The sequence below is a fragment of the Anas acuta genome, chromosome 3, assembly GCF_963932015.1.
Source record: "Anas acuta chromosome 3, bAnaAcu1.1, whole genome shotgun sequence".
Taxonomy (NCBI): Eukaryota; Metazoa; Chordata; class Aves; order Anseriformes; family Anatidae; genus Anas; species Anas acuta.
Genome location: NC_088981.1, coordinates 76,016,554 through 76,031,185, shown reverse-complemented (window position 1 = coordinate 76,031,185; position 14,632 = coordinate 76,016,554). Strand labels below are relative to the sequence as shown.

Genomic DNA, 14,632 nt, shown 5'->3' with positions numbered 1-14,632 from the left:
AGACCTGTTGTCACACTTCTTTAAAAGGACAAAATCATATGAAGCATTTATATAGCTTATAACAGAAGGCTTGTCTGACATCAGCAGCCAAAAGTTAGAGTACAGTTAGAGTACAGAGATTTATTTTCTCAGTACTCTTGTGCTCTAAGAGGCTAGGTCTTTGGTTCAGACAGAGACTTCTGCATTTGTATTTGAACAGCTGGCAATTCTACCTCCAGATGACCCAAGCAAAGTTGTGATTCTACGTGGCAACTCCTTTGAACCACAGACTGTAATGGGTCCCATATTCAAAGAGGTAAAGATGGTTTCCTTACTGTTGCCAAAATAGCTGGGTCACTCCACATATACTGTATCACCTTGTACTGACTTACTTATAGCAGAAGTCTTCCTTCTCTACTAAGTATTGCTCTAAAGGAAGAAAGTGTTCTGGGAATGGATATTGAGGTTTTTGGTAACATTGTAGATGATTCAACTGGATGTCCTTTGCAGAGCACCCTTCTTAACCCAACATGCAGTCTCACCAGGAAAAATGGATTTGTAGTTAACCTGACTCAGTAAATGCTGGTAAACACTCAGGGAATGGAACAAAATTCCTTTTCCATGTTCACACATTTTTTCTACAAAAACATCAACGAGGCATTAAACTGAATTCAAATGTGAATCCAAATGTTAAAGGAGAAGCGTGGCAACAAACCTTCAGTACTGGCAGAGAAGCAGCAGAACCAGCAGACTATCTGCAGGCTTAACACAACTGAGGTATTCATTCAGCAGCCTCTGGTGTAGTGAAAAGGTCAGACCGATTTGTGGGCAGACAACACCATTGTAACAGAAATGCATGTAAGTGGGTGGTCAGGAGAACATACATGTTTATGAAAGACCGTATTCACTATGCCTTCTGGAAACTTTTCGTGTCTGACTAGGGAAAGGTACCCTTGATAATCTAGCTACAAACTAGATCCCCTTAAACACAAGCAAAACCACATTGCCACCTGCAAACCTATGCATTAAGCCAGAACAGTATGTAGCACCAGGTGGAGATATATTTTTATCTGTTCATTCTCCTTTGCCTTCTCCTTTTCTGTTGTTCAGAAGGTGAGTCTCATTTAGAGATAAGTAAAATTGCATTTCATAGTAAGTGTTTACTATCTATACTGTGGGGACAATATGAAGCCTTTTTTTTTTTTTAAATGAGAAATAGTGATAGCCTTAAACTTGCTTGGAACATTGAGTTGAGGGCTCTGTTTCTCCACAGCACCACCTCAACTTAAACATAATATTTCCACATTACAACTATTATTAAAAATATGCAATGTGGTTACTTTCTTCCCGTTAATATTTTACATCTTTGTTTTTCAACTAACCCTGTGAAAGTAAGTCAGTAAAAGGATGAATAAATTTTCTACCACTGCTGTCCTACACTATTTTAAAATTCCACCACAGACAGAATAAATTCAGTATCATGAAAAAATATCAAAGTCCTTACTCAGGAATCCCAAGAATATTTGGATTTACCAAAATATTTTTAGCTATAGAATCTGCAGAAAATTAGAAAATTAAAATTCACTGTGTTTTTTGCCCCTCATCACTTTTTTCCCACCCTACAGAAAAGTCCATTTTAAGTTTTGTTATTAACTACTTCTTTTCCTCTTCAGTAAGACAAACTCCTTCCCTGGTAAAAAAGTGTCAAACACTCTTAACGCTGCTCAGTATATCTGTCTTATGCAAAAGCAGAAATCTGTTTATTAGTCACAGACTCCCACTATCAATATACTTTGTCACACTTCACAGGAATAAAATAAAACAACAAAAGCAGAAACAAGAAGAAATTGAATCTTCTGAGAGTCAAAAGTCAAAAGATCTCAGTTAAATATACTGGTGAACGTGAAACTAGAAGTTGTTGAAAGAAATCCACAAAATTTTCAGTGTAAGCGATTAATGCTAAACAATCAAATTACACAGTTGGTATAAATCTGTTGGATTTTGTGTCAGAAGCTCACTGCAGTAATACTTCCATCCCTTTATTTTCATATGATAAGCCAAATTTTTAAGAAAGATTTATTTTAAAATGTCTAGAAGGCAATTTTATCATATGGACTCCTTTTTAACTCTAAGGCTTTTGAGAGACAGTGAAATGTATACCAATATTCCTACATTTTCTTACCCAATATATCTAGCTGCCGTAAATGAGTACAGTTAGCTGCAAGCTCTTCAATGTCTGTGTCACACACAGACCTGTTGGCCGTAAGAAAGAGCTTTTGTAAGTTCGGGAGTTTACGTGCAAGGTTTGCAAAACAGCCTGTACTGCTCTGTAATGTAGGGCACCAGCCAAGATCAAGTTCTTCCAAAAGCTGGCAGCCTGAAGCCAGTTCTGCTATTCCATTTTCAGTTATGTTTTTACATCTCCACAGATCCAGACTGCGAAGTTTTTTACATTTTGCTCCCATCATGCTTGCTATAAGATCATAGTCTTCAATCTGCAAGGAAAACAAACACTTTGTCATATATACCATCCTTCCAGACATACATAGGTGTTTCAAGACTTGCTTGCTAACACACCTACAGATCTGTCTTAAGCATTTGACATTTCTAAAGAGCTCAGAAAATTATTCATTGTACAGTGAGGTCTACTTTTATAAAAGACAAAAATAAATTTTCTATCAACCCCCAGACATACATGCTTTTAAATTCACTTGATACTAAGGAACAGTGAAAATGCAGTTACAAGTTCATTTCCTTTGAAGACACCTTTTTTTTTTTCCTTCAAAAATGATTAAAATTGTCTTTATGATCATAGGCATTGCAACCATAAGGACACATGCATTAAAGTACTCTATTTCCATTCTAAGTTGATCATTTGCTGCAGCTCCTTATGGAAGCAAAGTTCTACATGCAGAAGGAATGAAATCTACTATCAGAAAACACAGTAAGACCAGGGCTGTTGGAAAAATTTAGTCATGCTGCCTTATTCCTCTGTCCACAAGTCAAAGCTTGGAAGGTTTGCCAATTCTGCTTTGTCATTTGCTTCTCAACTACAAGGAAGGTCCACAAAGTTTCCCTAATGAGTTATCAGATGTGCTTATCACAGAGACAGCAGCAAGTTAAATTCCACTGCATACAGTTCTGGCATGCACATGTGATACAGCTCAGATGATTCCCCTACAGTAATTGCTATGTTCTTTCTTAAAAGAAAAACGTGCACCCAGCCAAGTCTATAACTCAAATAACTTCTGTTGAAATCATTTCTTGTGTTTACAACTGTAGTATCACACACCAGAGTTGACCTGTCAGGAATGATGATTTAGTCTGAATGTAAAAGATAACTTAATTATTGTTTTTTGGAAAGGAAAAGTATATGTAAATGTATATAAACGTATATAAAAAATGCCCCAAAGTTTATAAAGAGGCTAAAGAACAATGGAAAAAAAAAAACACAAGCTAGACTTTAGGCCTACTAAACTGACACACAATCTTTAGATACACAACTAAGTCACGTTCATCTTGGACCTTTCAAAAGTTTGAAAACTGACATAACATCAGCCCAGCATTTAACCTGTCTTTGTGAGGCATAAATCCAGGCCGAGTTTCAAAGCCAGTGTGCACACATACACGCCCACAGAGAGGTCTAACTACTCACCATGACGCAGCTGCCCAGGCTGAGGTGCTGAAGCTCCGAGCAGAAGTTCAGGATACTAAGCAGGGCCGTTTGCTGCCACAGGGGAACACATCAGAAGGAAATATGGAAAGCGAAACAAAGAGAAGAGGTCAATTAGGCATTAAAGACTGTCACTGCATTTCCTGAAATACAGCTCAAAACTCCGTTACAGACACCACAAATGCCACTTAATGAGTCCCTAGGTACTCTACCCATTGATTGGCTTAAAGTAATGGTAATCATTACAAACCTTTACGCGAGTCACTTTGGATGTGGTTTTGCATTGCCCTAAAGATACCTACACACCCCTGACCTATCCATTCATTTCCCACAGGGAAGCTGCTGAAGAAGTGTGGCAAGTTCAAATAACAGGCGAGGCTAGACCCAAACCAGAGAGGGCTGGTGACGTGCCAGCAGAACAGCAGAGCCTCTGACATTCGCTGATGGGCCGCAGCCTGATGGAACTGCCAATAGAGCTGTGCAGCATCAGGACGGAGCTGGTGACTTTAATGTCAGAGGAGTCTCCGTGCTGACAAGGATGCTGACAACCATTGAGCACCTGTCACTACCAGCATGCAGGCTGAAACAGATATAATGTGTACTTTATAGTCATGTTTCTGCCATTTAACGTGGCCATTCTTTTCAAAAAGTATTGCACATTACTCAGCCTGAAATTATACTGGAATGCCAGATGCATCTTACAAGATGTTAAATATGTGGCTATTCTGTTCCATGACAAGAGAAACTTCACAGTTTTTTTTATTTGTGTTTCTAAGAGAAAAGATTCCTCTGCGTTGTCTGTAGCCATATTTTGTTTTGTAGTGTGAAACATACTCCAGTGCAAAAAAGAACACAGCCTGGGATTCATATCACAAATAACTGTGCATCATAAGATTTCGTGAGCTTGAGAACTGCAACAAGTTTCACAACACATCAATGATTAAAGTCTGTGGATACTTTCAGGATACACAGCAGTTCCTCACAGGAAAAAAAAAAAAAACAGAATACATGGGACAAAATAACTGCTAATAAGCAGAATTCCTACAGGAACACTAGTCAACAATACTTGTACGCATGTGTAGTATAGCTTATATTTATGTTTAAGCTTGCTTGTTTTCAGAAATTTTAAGTAAAATACTTAGTTCTGAGTTATATTCTAACGAAACTCATCAAGAATGGGACCTTTTGTCGTGGCACCATAAGGAGCTATCTGATGTCTTGCACTGAAAGGCTGGCAGACAGGGACACGGTGTGGAGTACTCCTGGAGATCATTTCAGACATCTAATTTAGGCACCTCCAGGGACCAATTAGAAACACCCAACACTTAACTTGTATGGAACCTCAGCTTCCAGCTTGGCCTTCTGAGATTTGATTTCCCAAAGGCAGCCTAAAAGTAGAGGGTATGAATAAGCCTTCCTCACAAACATCTTTGCAGAGGTCTTACAAACCATTGTCTGCCTGCTCGCTCAACTTTCATTTGTTTTTAAAGAAAAAGGTAGACTAGGGAATTAAACATAAAAGGATTTAAAAGTCATTATAAAAGAGATAACACTTTAAAGCTAGAAAATGTGTAAATATCCAAAACAATTTAAGTACTTATTAAGCAAGTGCTTTATTTGGAGCATTAAACCTGAGTAAATGAGTGACTCCAATAGGAGGAGACATACCCTTTACCTCAGTGAAAGCTATCAGCTTCAGAACCGACTCACATGCTCAAATTGAAAATGAAATCCCCACGCCCATCTCTACAAACCTGAAATATCAGAGCTAGATAAATCAGTCCAACTGCACACCCAATTCTAAACAGGACTTCTGCAGGAATTCTGGTGACTCCACAGGAAAACTGAACACCTTGATGGTTTTCCACATTTTCCAGCAATGGTTTCCAGAGCGGAATTTAAACATTGGCCTGAAAGGATAGGAAGCAGCAACACCTTTCCTTAACTGACACAAACAGCTCAGAAGTGAATAGACACTCTGAGTAGTCTGTAGTATGTAAGATCAACTCCATAATGCCTCTCCTTCAGAGAAGAGTGAAAAAAATAGGAAGACTGATATTCATAGTTTTCTTGATCAGACAACTGAGCTGATGTGTTAATTTGAACAGGAATTTGGTGTCTCTTGGAATAGCTTTTTTAGTCCCTCTGAGAGGGTTCTTTTGGTACACACCGAGTTCACATTTGCAAAAGTCTTTTCACAACTTATACCTAAAAGCATTATTTTTTGAACAGTCATTTAAAACAAACAAAGAGACCAGTATTTAAACAAGCACTAGGAATATGGGCAAGAAGAAGAAAGCTTGGTGGAATACCAAGGCATACTGCCACACAGCATGCCAAGTCTAGCCAAAGAGTAAACAACTATTTACTCCACATTAACTATACTGGGTACATTAATTCCTCTTCTGGGATGCATACATGCCCCCACACAAGAAATCAGACTTCCTTTAGAAGTCATATCTATTCTTTTGTAACTGAGGTGTTTTTTTTGAATATGTCAAGAAATAAAAAACACCTTTCTTTGAGTACACCTAGCCGAGATGCAATCGAGAATCCAGATGGTAAAGGACATCAAAACAACAGGAGAGGATGGCATCTCACAGAATCCACATGCACTGCATATGAGACAACTATACCATGGCAATAACCTGTGCCTGTTTCAAGCCACCTGTCCATAAAATTAATCTATCCAATTTTCCTTCAATACAAGCTGAGTGGTAACACTCGTATGTACGCAAAGGAGAAGAGCAAAGCAATCTGACCTCGAAGCTGCAATGCAGGCCAAACCCCAGATGTCAGAGTGCTTTCTAAGAGGAGCAAAGAGGTACCTAAACTGTAGATGAGCAAGTTTCAACTGGAGAAAATCCAATTTCACTTTCTCTGCCAAGCACTGGCAGTCAAATCTAAGAGTCCCCATGTAACACTTCATACTCAAGCCTAGTAGCCAAGACACGTATAGCTGGGGGACTTAAGTTTTCCCTGGAGAGAAGGTAAGGCTTGCCTTTGTGCCTGCTCCCCTTCATGCACGCTCAAACTATGGAAAGAAAACCATGGATGTGTAAAAAAAAAAAAAAAAAGCTAAGAATTACTTTTTATTTTTGGAGTAATTTTCATCCTACCCTCAGTGGTAGGAATTTCTTCTACCACACAGGCCAAAGCAGCAACTACTGAATCAATGAGATGACGGTGCAAACAGCAGGAAAAGGGGCTCAAAGCAGATGCAGTACGATGCCCTATCCTATCATCCATTCCCAGGCATGGAGGTGCTTTCAGACGATAGAAACATACACAGCTGAGACTGCACAATTTGCTTTATGAGAGACAACTGACATCAAGCTGCACAGAAGGATATGATACTGCTGCTAAACACAGACTTACAGAACAGATTACAGAAATATTTTAGGGCCTGGCAGTTGGTTCTAAACCCCAGAAAATGGAAGCAGACTGCCTGAAGAGTCTCTAAACTCTTTAAGAATAAACATCTGTCAGAAAGGACATCAACAGAGCTCGTAATGCCTTGGACAAGAGGAGAGAGGAGATTACCTTTTGAAATCCTAACTTATTCCATGTGAGAAAGGTGAGAGTTCTGCCCAAACATGAAGTCTTCCACTTTGTAATACAGGCTAGCCTGGAAGACGTTTATGTGCTACGTATACATCAATTGGATAGCTGACAAATGGATTAACTTGCATCCTACTTGTCTTTGTAAAGACCTCAGACATCACATGTATGTTCTGACCTGCAAGTTGGTTTGAGCAAACAACCCATCAATGGAGAAAGTGAATACTGGTGTCAGAGTAATACACTTGGCAAGACTGAATCCTGCGTGAACTTTTTCAGCATTTTCTGCATTCATTAGCCTGCCAGAAGTGAAAATTATTTCTGATGTCAGTATGATAAGGAAAGCATCCAACAGAGAGCTTGAATTTAATATCCTTCCAAACTGAACCCTTCCCCCGTCCCCCCTTCTGTCTGTGGTAGCTTGGCTCAGCTGTGAAAGACACATCAAGTATCAGACCATTTCTTCGTTGCAATTTCATTGACAAGTAGTCCAAGACAAAATACATAAGATTTTTAAAAATACAAGCAATGGGTATCATAGAACGGCTGTACTATAACAAGAAGTCTGAAGACAAGTATAATACAATGTGCTTCTGGAAGGTTAATATAAGAACTATAGAAAAACAACCAAGTTTTACTTTTAGTAAAGCCTGCACCTTTTTATAAACTACGGAAAAAAGTCTTAGGCTACTTTTAATTTTTTTTTTATTATTTTTTTTGTGATGGGAATAAAAAAAAAATAGACTTTTTCACCACAGCCTGCTCAAAAGAACTGTGTCCGACATAGGTTGGGAACTCTTACAGTCCCTCAATGGAGGGACCACAACAACTTGAAAGCTTAAATCTTTCACAGGAATTTTATTCTCCTGCAGTTTCTTCCTTTTTTTTTTTTTTTCTCCATGAAGTGAATGATGACAGAAAGAAACCCCAAGCTCTGTCCTCCTTCATATCGCAGCTTTCTCTCCTTACTACAAGGAATGCATCCTCCATTCTTTAAACTAGGCTTCCCTTGCTTCCTATGTTTTTAATCACAGAATTACTGATTCTCCAGCTAACTACCTGTCCTAGAAAAACTTCAAATTAGGCAAGACATTTTTAACATTAAAAATTCAGCTTGGGGTAGAAAAAAAGACTAATTCCACCCCTCCATAATTGCATTGTATGAAAGGACAAAGTTGTCTTGTTTTTTCCTTATTGTTCCCAAGTGATGATCTCATCTCTAGCACTCCCCAGCCCCATGCCCCCAACCCTGATGCCCTCACTTACGTTCCAGTAGTTATATGACATTAGTTGCAGGCAGGTATCAGATAACATGCCTATATTTGCAAGCTCACCACAACAAGAATATTGCATTTTTCCACAGCAGCATAGAATTAATATAACAGCTTTCCTAAAGACCACTATTTCGTCTCTCATATTTCTGTTACTTATCTCTCTTTTAAAAATGGATCTTGAAGAGTCCTTGCAGTGAGTTGCCTTTGCATATAAATTTATGAGTTTGTTATATTTAATAACAGGTTCTATCACAGTGTTTTCCCATGTTTCTAGGTAGCATTTTAACATAGATGAGTAGAGGATGAGGAAAGTACTGTTCAAAACATTTGCTTTTAGGGTAAAATCAGGGTATTTAGGACTGCATTAGCCAGTTGTACCAGCTAACATTTAGACAACTTTATTCCGCAGTCACCTTTCCATAAGGCAAACAGAAAATCATCAAAAGATTTCTTCAGGTAACTAGGAAAGAATTATGGAACCTCCAATACCCAGTACCCAAGCAACAGCTGTCACATGCTGTCTGTGTACAGTTCAAATTCACATTTCTCAACACATTTAGCTGAGAAAGTTGATACAGCAATTAGATGTTTACTATAGGACATCAGACAGGCATCATACATGGGATACTAAGCAGTTATATTTTGGAAGGCTATTTATCTGAGAACACCTGACAACATTATTCTATTTAATAAGAATTTTAATAACCTGAGTCAAACTATTCAGAGGTGAAGGACAGAAAAACAGAATAAGGAAGATGGCTGTTAGAGCAAAGCATCAGACCTCAAGCAATGGCTAGAAACACGATGCATGGTGCAGCATCTGGAAGGCCTCTCTCCTCCCATGGGACCAGTGCTCTGGCACGTGGCTGGCAGGCAGAGCTTTCCTGCCATCAGGGGCTGTCCTCAGAAAGCCAAAGGCTTCAGGTTTTGGTGCCTGATGTTTAAAAATTTCAAAGTTCTGAGAGTAAAAACCTCAAAGCTAAGGAAATGAAGAAAATCCTTTGTAAGTTATGCTGGGAAGGCAGTCCTGTCGTGCACCCTGTGCAGAGCCCAAAGGCAGAGAAGGAGCACGCTTTACCTGGGGGCAGCCCAAAGGCCGGGCTGGCAGCACATATCTCCTGCATCCAGTGCTGGGGAAATGAACAGCTCCTGCCACTGAGATAACGACCTGACACGGACAGGATGGGTAACTCTCTTCCTAAAAGGAACGTCCTGAACTGTCCCCCTTCATATGGCAGCTTTCTCTCCTTACTACAAGCTGTCATATGTAACTCTTGCCAAAACGTTTCAGAAAATGAACGTAATTACTTCTAACTGCAGTGAAAACTAATCAAGACACTTAATGAAATGTTAACTCAGTTTTGGGACTTCTAGAAACATCTTAGTGAATAGTAACTGCTGTGTGTTCCTGCATAAAATGGAGAAAAATAATCTCGATGGCAGAGTATCACTGAGTTCACATTTTAAACTACAGCTACTACTACAGATGACTACAGTATCTTTGGAATAGCAATTTATTTCCGTATGTGAAACTGGATTAAAGGCAATTCTAATAAGACTCTTCACAAGACAAACAAAAACAAAGATCCCGCAAGAGGGAACGAAAGGTTTAGAGAGACAGTGTGTGTGTGTGTTCATAACCACAGGTCAGGCATTGGTTTAACCAGTTAGGAAAAGAAAAAGAATAATTAGACAGTTATATAATGTTAGCTTTGGTTTTCAGGAAGTTTTTACACCTGCTGGATTCCCAGAAAGCACTCATTTTCAGACTACATCTATGACTTTGTGTTCTATCAATAACCCTCAGCATCTTCTTTTTGACAAAAAGAAAGAATCTTGGGTCAGTACATGAACAGTCAAGAGCATGCTAAAGACAACGTACTGTTTCTCTAAATAAAACTGGATCTAGAAGTCTAGTGAAACTATTCAAGTTGTTCACTTTCTTTTGGTTTCATCTATTTTCACTTTCCTAAATGTTGCTTTTCAGTTACTCATGCTACAAGCTGAAAACAGCAAGGAGTCATAGCCAAATCAGAATGAAATGATGGCCAGATTTGTTTTAGGGAACTGAATGGCTTAAGCATAAGCTAACTTGTCTCATTTCATGACCAAACAAGTAAAAGAGGTCACCTCCTCCTTTCCAAGGTAGTTCCTCTGGCCTTTGGGAAGAACAAGATTCTCATATGGTCCCAAACAGAGTTAGTACACTGAAAATCTCTAGTCATTTAGCTCACAAAAACACTTGAAACTCTTAAGCATCCTTTTCTTGGCAATCCTTTTTTCCCAGATAAAAAGGTTGAACTTTATAACTAACTGACCTTCCTGAAGCACAGAAAAGTTTGTATTAAGTTACAGTACTGCAAGTAGACTGCCTAGGTAGAGTGCCCCATGTGTACCATACATACCAGAGAATCTCAGTCTTCAGGACATGTATCTCCTTACCACAGGCAAAGCACTATTACACAAATTTTAAAGATGGGAATTGTGTGGCATACGGAAACTGTGCATCTTGTAACGGGCCGTTACCTCAGTCATGGATCAGGAGACCAAAGCTCACGTATTAAGTCCTCAGCTAGACCCAACAGCACCAAGTCACTAAACCACAGTATGGTGAACACTGGAAGGGATTTCTGGTGACCCAGATCAGATAGCCTCTCCAAACAGACTGAAAGAATTGGCTTCTACACTTGCTGACAGTCCCTTCAGGGCCTTAACTGATGTCTGCAGAAGGAGATAACCATCCAGCCCACCGCTTATTATCACCATCACTGGTGTACTAATATCTTCCGGATAGAGACACCAACAGACAATTTCCATTTACAGATTCTTTCCATTTACAGATTCAAAAACATTTTCCTCTACAATATAAGCTGGCATTAGAACTGAAAGCCTCAAGCATCCATCAGCTATCTTCTTGGAAGATACAGCATGGAGAAGAACATAAGAGTGAGAACAGGAAAACATTTGTTAAAAATCAGCTTAGGGTAGCTGCCCTACCTCCCCCCCATCTTTTTTTTAAGCCTACTCTGTACTTTGAACTACTGGACTGTTTTTGAGATCATGAAGTAACTGATCAGCAATACAACTTGTCTCCAAAATTTTGACGGTTTTATACAGACATAATATGAACACCATATGAGCATCAGTTAAGAGAAGAGAGGGAGTACATGGAAATGAAATTGGAATTAATTTTATTGTTGAGTGCAGATAAAGCCTTTCAAAAGTCAAACCACTTGCCTCCTCAGAAATAGGCATAGTATTATTTGTGAGATAGGATTCAGGATGTACAGGGGCATCTTTCTGTTCTCTGCAGCTATTTGGGAGTGCCAGGGACACAGTAACACTGCAATTACTGAATTAGGTCAGGGAAAGTAATAGTCTCTGTAGCTGATTCAATTACCGTATTTTGATTTTGCTTCATTTGGTCAAATTATGCCCTCGCTTATGTCTGCAGATCTGTTTTACACCTTCATCCTTCCCTCTCGCCCTTCACTTTACAGACTCAAATAAATGAATTTAGCCCTCTGAGTTTGACATGGGATCAGCAGGCATCATTAAGGCCCTGCATTGCCTAACCATTTGTCACTGGCTCAACCTCCTTCTGAGAACTTACTTGTTAGATAAGGGCTTTCACTATTTTTCACCACGTGTTTGTAACTCTTAATCCTAAAGATCTGTCCCCAAGCCAATGAAGTTTTATCCATGCTGAAAAGCCTCAAACAATAGCTCTAAGAAGTATATCATTACCCTTAACAGGTTACTTCTGAAAAGTCTGTAGAATATTATTTATGGCAACATTAACTCTCATTGCTCATGATGTAAGAAAATAAGGGCTGTTACATCTACCTCTAAGATTCTTACTTATCTTCTTGGTATCTAAAATCCTCCAGTGCTGAGTTTCCAAACAGATGATCAAGTTCCAAATTTTCTCTTGGTCAGAGATATCTGTGATATAACTTGTAGATAAAACGCGTGCTTTAAAATGTGTACAAAAAAAGTTTTGTCCAATATAATTTGATTTTAATTCAGTTCATTTCTTACTTCAATTATATTTATAATAAAAACTTTAAATTTTTTCTTCACACGTTACAAAGAATGCACAATAAGATTGTATATTACACGTGTAATAGATTAAAATTTACAATCAGCAGTAAGGAGACAAGTTTTTCTAAATCGTGGTTTTGGTCTCTTAAAATACAATTTTGGGAGCATTGTCTATATGGATGGAATACTTCAAGCATTAAATCAAGATAACAATCATACTTAAACCATGAAGACGTGCATTGCCCATTACTATATACAATAATAGTATCTTTGTTCATTGTGTTTGTTAAATGTATCAATGCCAACAAGTGCTTAAATTATGCTGTGAGTACGCTCTCAATGAATAAACATTAAGGAGTCATGTATCAGCAAATACCAAAACCACCAGCACAAAAATCTCACAAGGATAATAGTGGTCTTGAGCTAGCAGGCCTTGCATTTACAAAGCATTGGGTTTAGTTTCTCAAAGCAAGTTACAAGTTATTTCAAGTAGATACAGAATTGAATTAGAAGCACTGAAAGCATCAGCTGTTTTAGCAGGGAGGAGCACGGTGATGTAAGATTTTTTTTTCTTGTAAGGCCTAAACAAGTTACTGAAAGTCACCGGACACTTGTTGCACCAGAGAGGGTAGAATACTTCAAGGGTGCTGGAAGCTTCACACTTTAGAAGTTTGAAACTAACTTTATACACAGAAGCTTGCACCCGCTAACTCAGGAAATAACGTTGTACATGGGCTTAATCAAGAATCAGCAGGGCTAGGACCAAAGATCATAAACTCTTCAAGACGGTACAGCTGTCTTCCAAAACATTACCAGTATTTTTCAGGCTAGAGAGAGAAGGTAGACCACAATTGACCATTTTGCTGGAAGCATACAGTTAACATTTGGAGCTTTGATTACAGAGACAATGGGAATGTGCTTTTAAAAGACAAAAATCTATTCAAAGGAAACAGCTAAGACCACAAGAAACTGTCGTAAAAATTGTTCATGTGATTATGTAACACTGTCAATATTATATTGTTTTCCTCAAAATCTGCTTTTCTATTCCTGATATGTAAAAACCAATCATTAATTTTTCTGCAAAGTATCTTCTGAGAACTTACACAATAGTGTCACAATCATAAACAAAAGTACGACAAATACCTTAAGTATCTATGTTCAAATAAATTACTTTTTTTCCCCTTCATTTAAAAAGTAAAAGGAAAGAGAAAGCAAGATGTAGTTTGATTAAGGAGATCCTAAACCTGGACAGGAACATAGGAGTTTGTCTATATTTGAAAAAAATACCATTTATGTTAATGTTCATGTTGTACTTTGTATAAAGCATCACACAGGAATACAAACAGCTTTATGACTATACTGACAAGGATGAAATATCCATTCTATATCTTATGTTACTTAATCACACACCCAAATTCACAACTAGAAGAACAAGTTGTACTATTTATGCAGATGTGCTCTAGCACAGTACTGCATTTTACACTGAGACTGATGACTACAGAGAATGCCCCTTTTTCACTGGCATCACAAATAACATGCAGAAAGGGGTTCTTCATTAAAAATCAATTAAAGCTTTAATTCCTATTTTTCCTTTTCTTTTTCTCTTTATTATTGCCATTTTGGCACACAAAAATACAATCATTTCCATTAAATAATTCAACTTATGTGTTGATCAGCTATGACAATAAATTCATCAGACTGATAACCATAAAAGGTTATCAGACTGATAACCATAAAAGGTCTTCCCATTTCACCATGTTTCAATTTCAGTGACTGACTTTTTGTGTATCTTAATGCACAATTAAAGAAAATTATGATCCCTCATTGCACATCTCATTTCAGTCAACCTTTTACCTACTTTTTTCTCTCTCCATATTAATTCCCTCTTCACATTGTCAAACATACCTCAGAATCTCTGGAAACACATCACCCCAATTCTGTATCAAGGAGATTAATTACAAGATTACAATCCCTTCAGATTAACAAGTATCACAAAAGCATCCTATCCAAGTTCTCTACCTATCTCTAAAATTTATTTTACACGGTTGGCTTTTTATATTTACATTAAAAAAAAAATAATCAAAGCACTACCCTGAATAAG

The 14,632-nt window shown here is 38.1% G+C and overlaps 1 protein-coding gene across 7 annotated transcripts in view; it reads right to left on the bottom strand.

Moving 5' to 3' along the window:
• Positions 1-14,632, bottom strand: part of FBXL4 (F-box and leucine rich repeat protein 4) — a 61,244-nt gene that overhangs the window by 15,678 nt on the left and 30,934 nt on the right. For 6 of the 7 annotated variants that reach the window (XR_011095184.1, XM_068677872.1, XM_068677867.1 and 3 more), the window contains 2 exons: positions 3,635-3,706; positions 2,162-2,474 (listed from right to left, as the gene is read on the bottom strand). Coding sequence is in view for 6 of the 7 variants with exons in the window: in XM_068677872.1 (XP_068533973.1) it covers positions 2,162-2,474; positions 3,635-3,706 (385 nt within the window). In the remaining variant the exon portion in view is untranslated. Of the gene's footprint in view, positions 1-2,139; positions 2,475-3,634; positions 3,707-14,632 lie in introns of all 7 variants that reach the window. The other variant, XM_068677871.1, reaches the window with a different exon arrangement.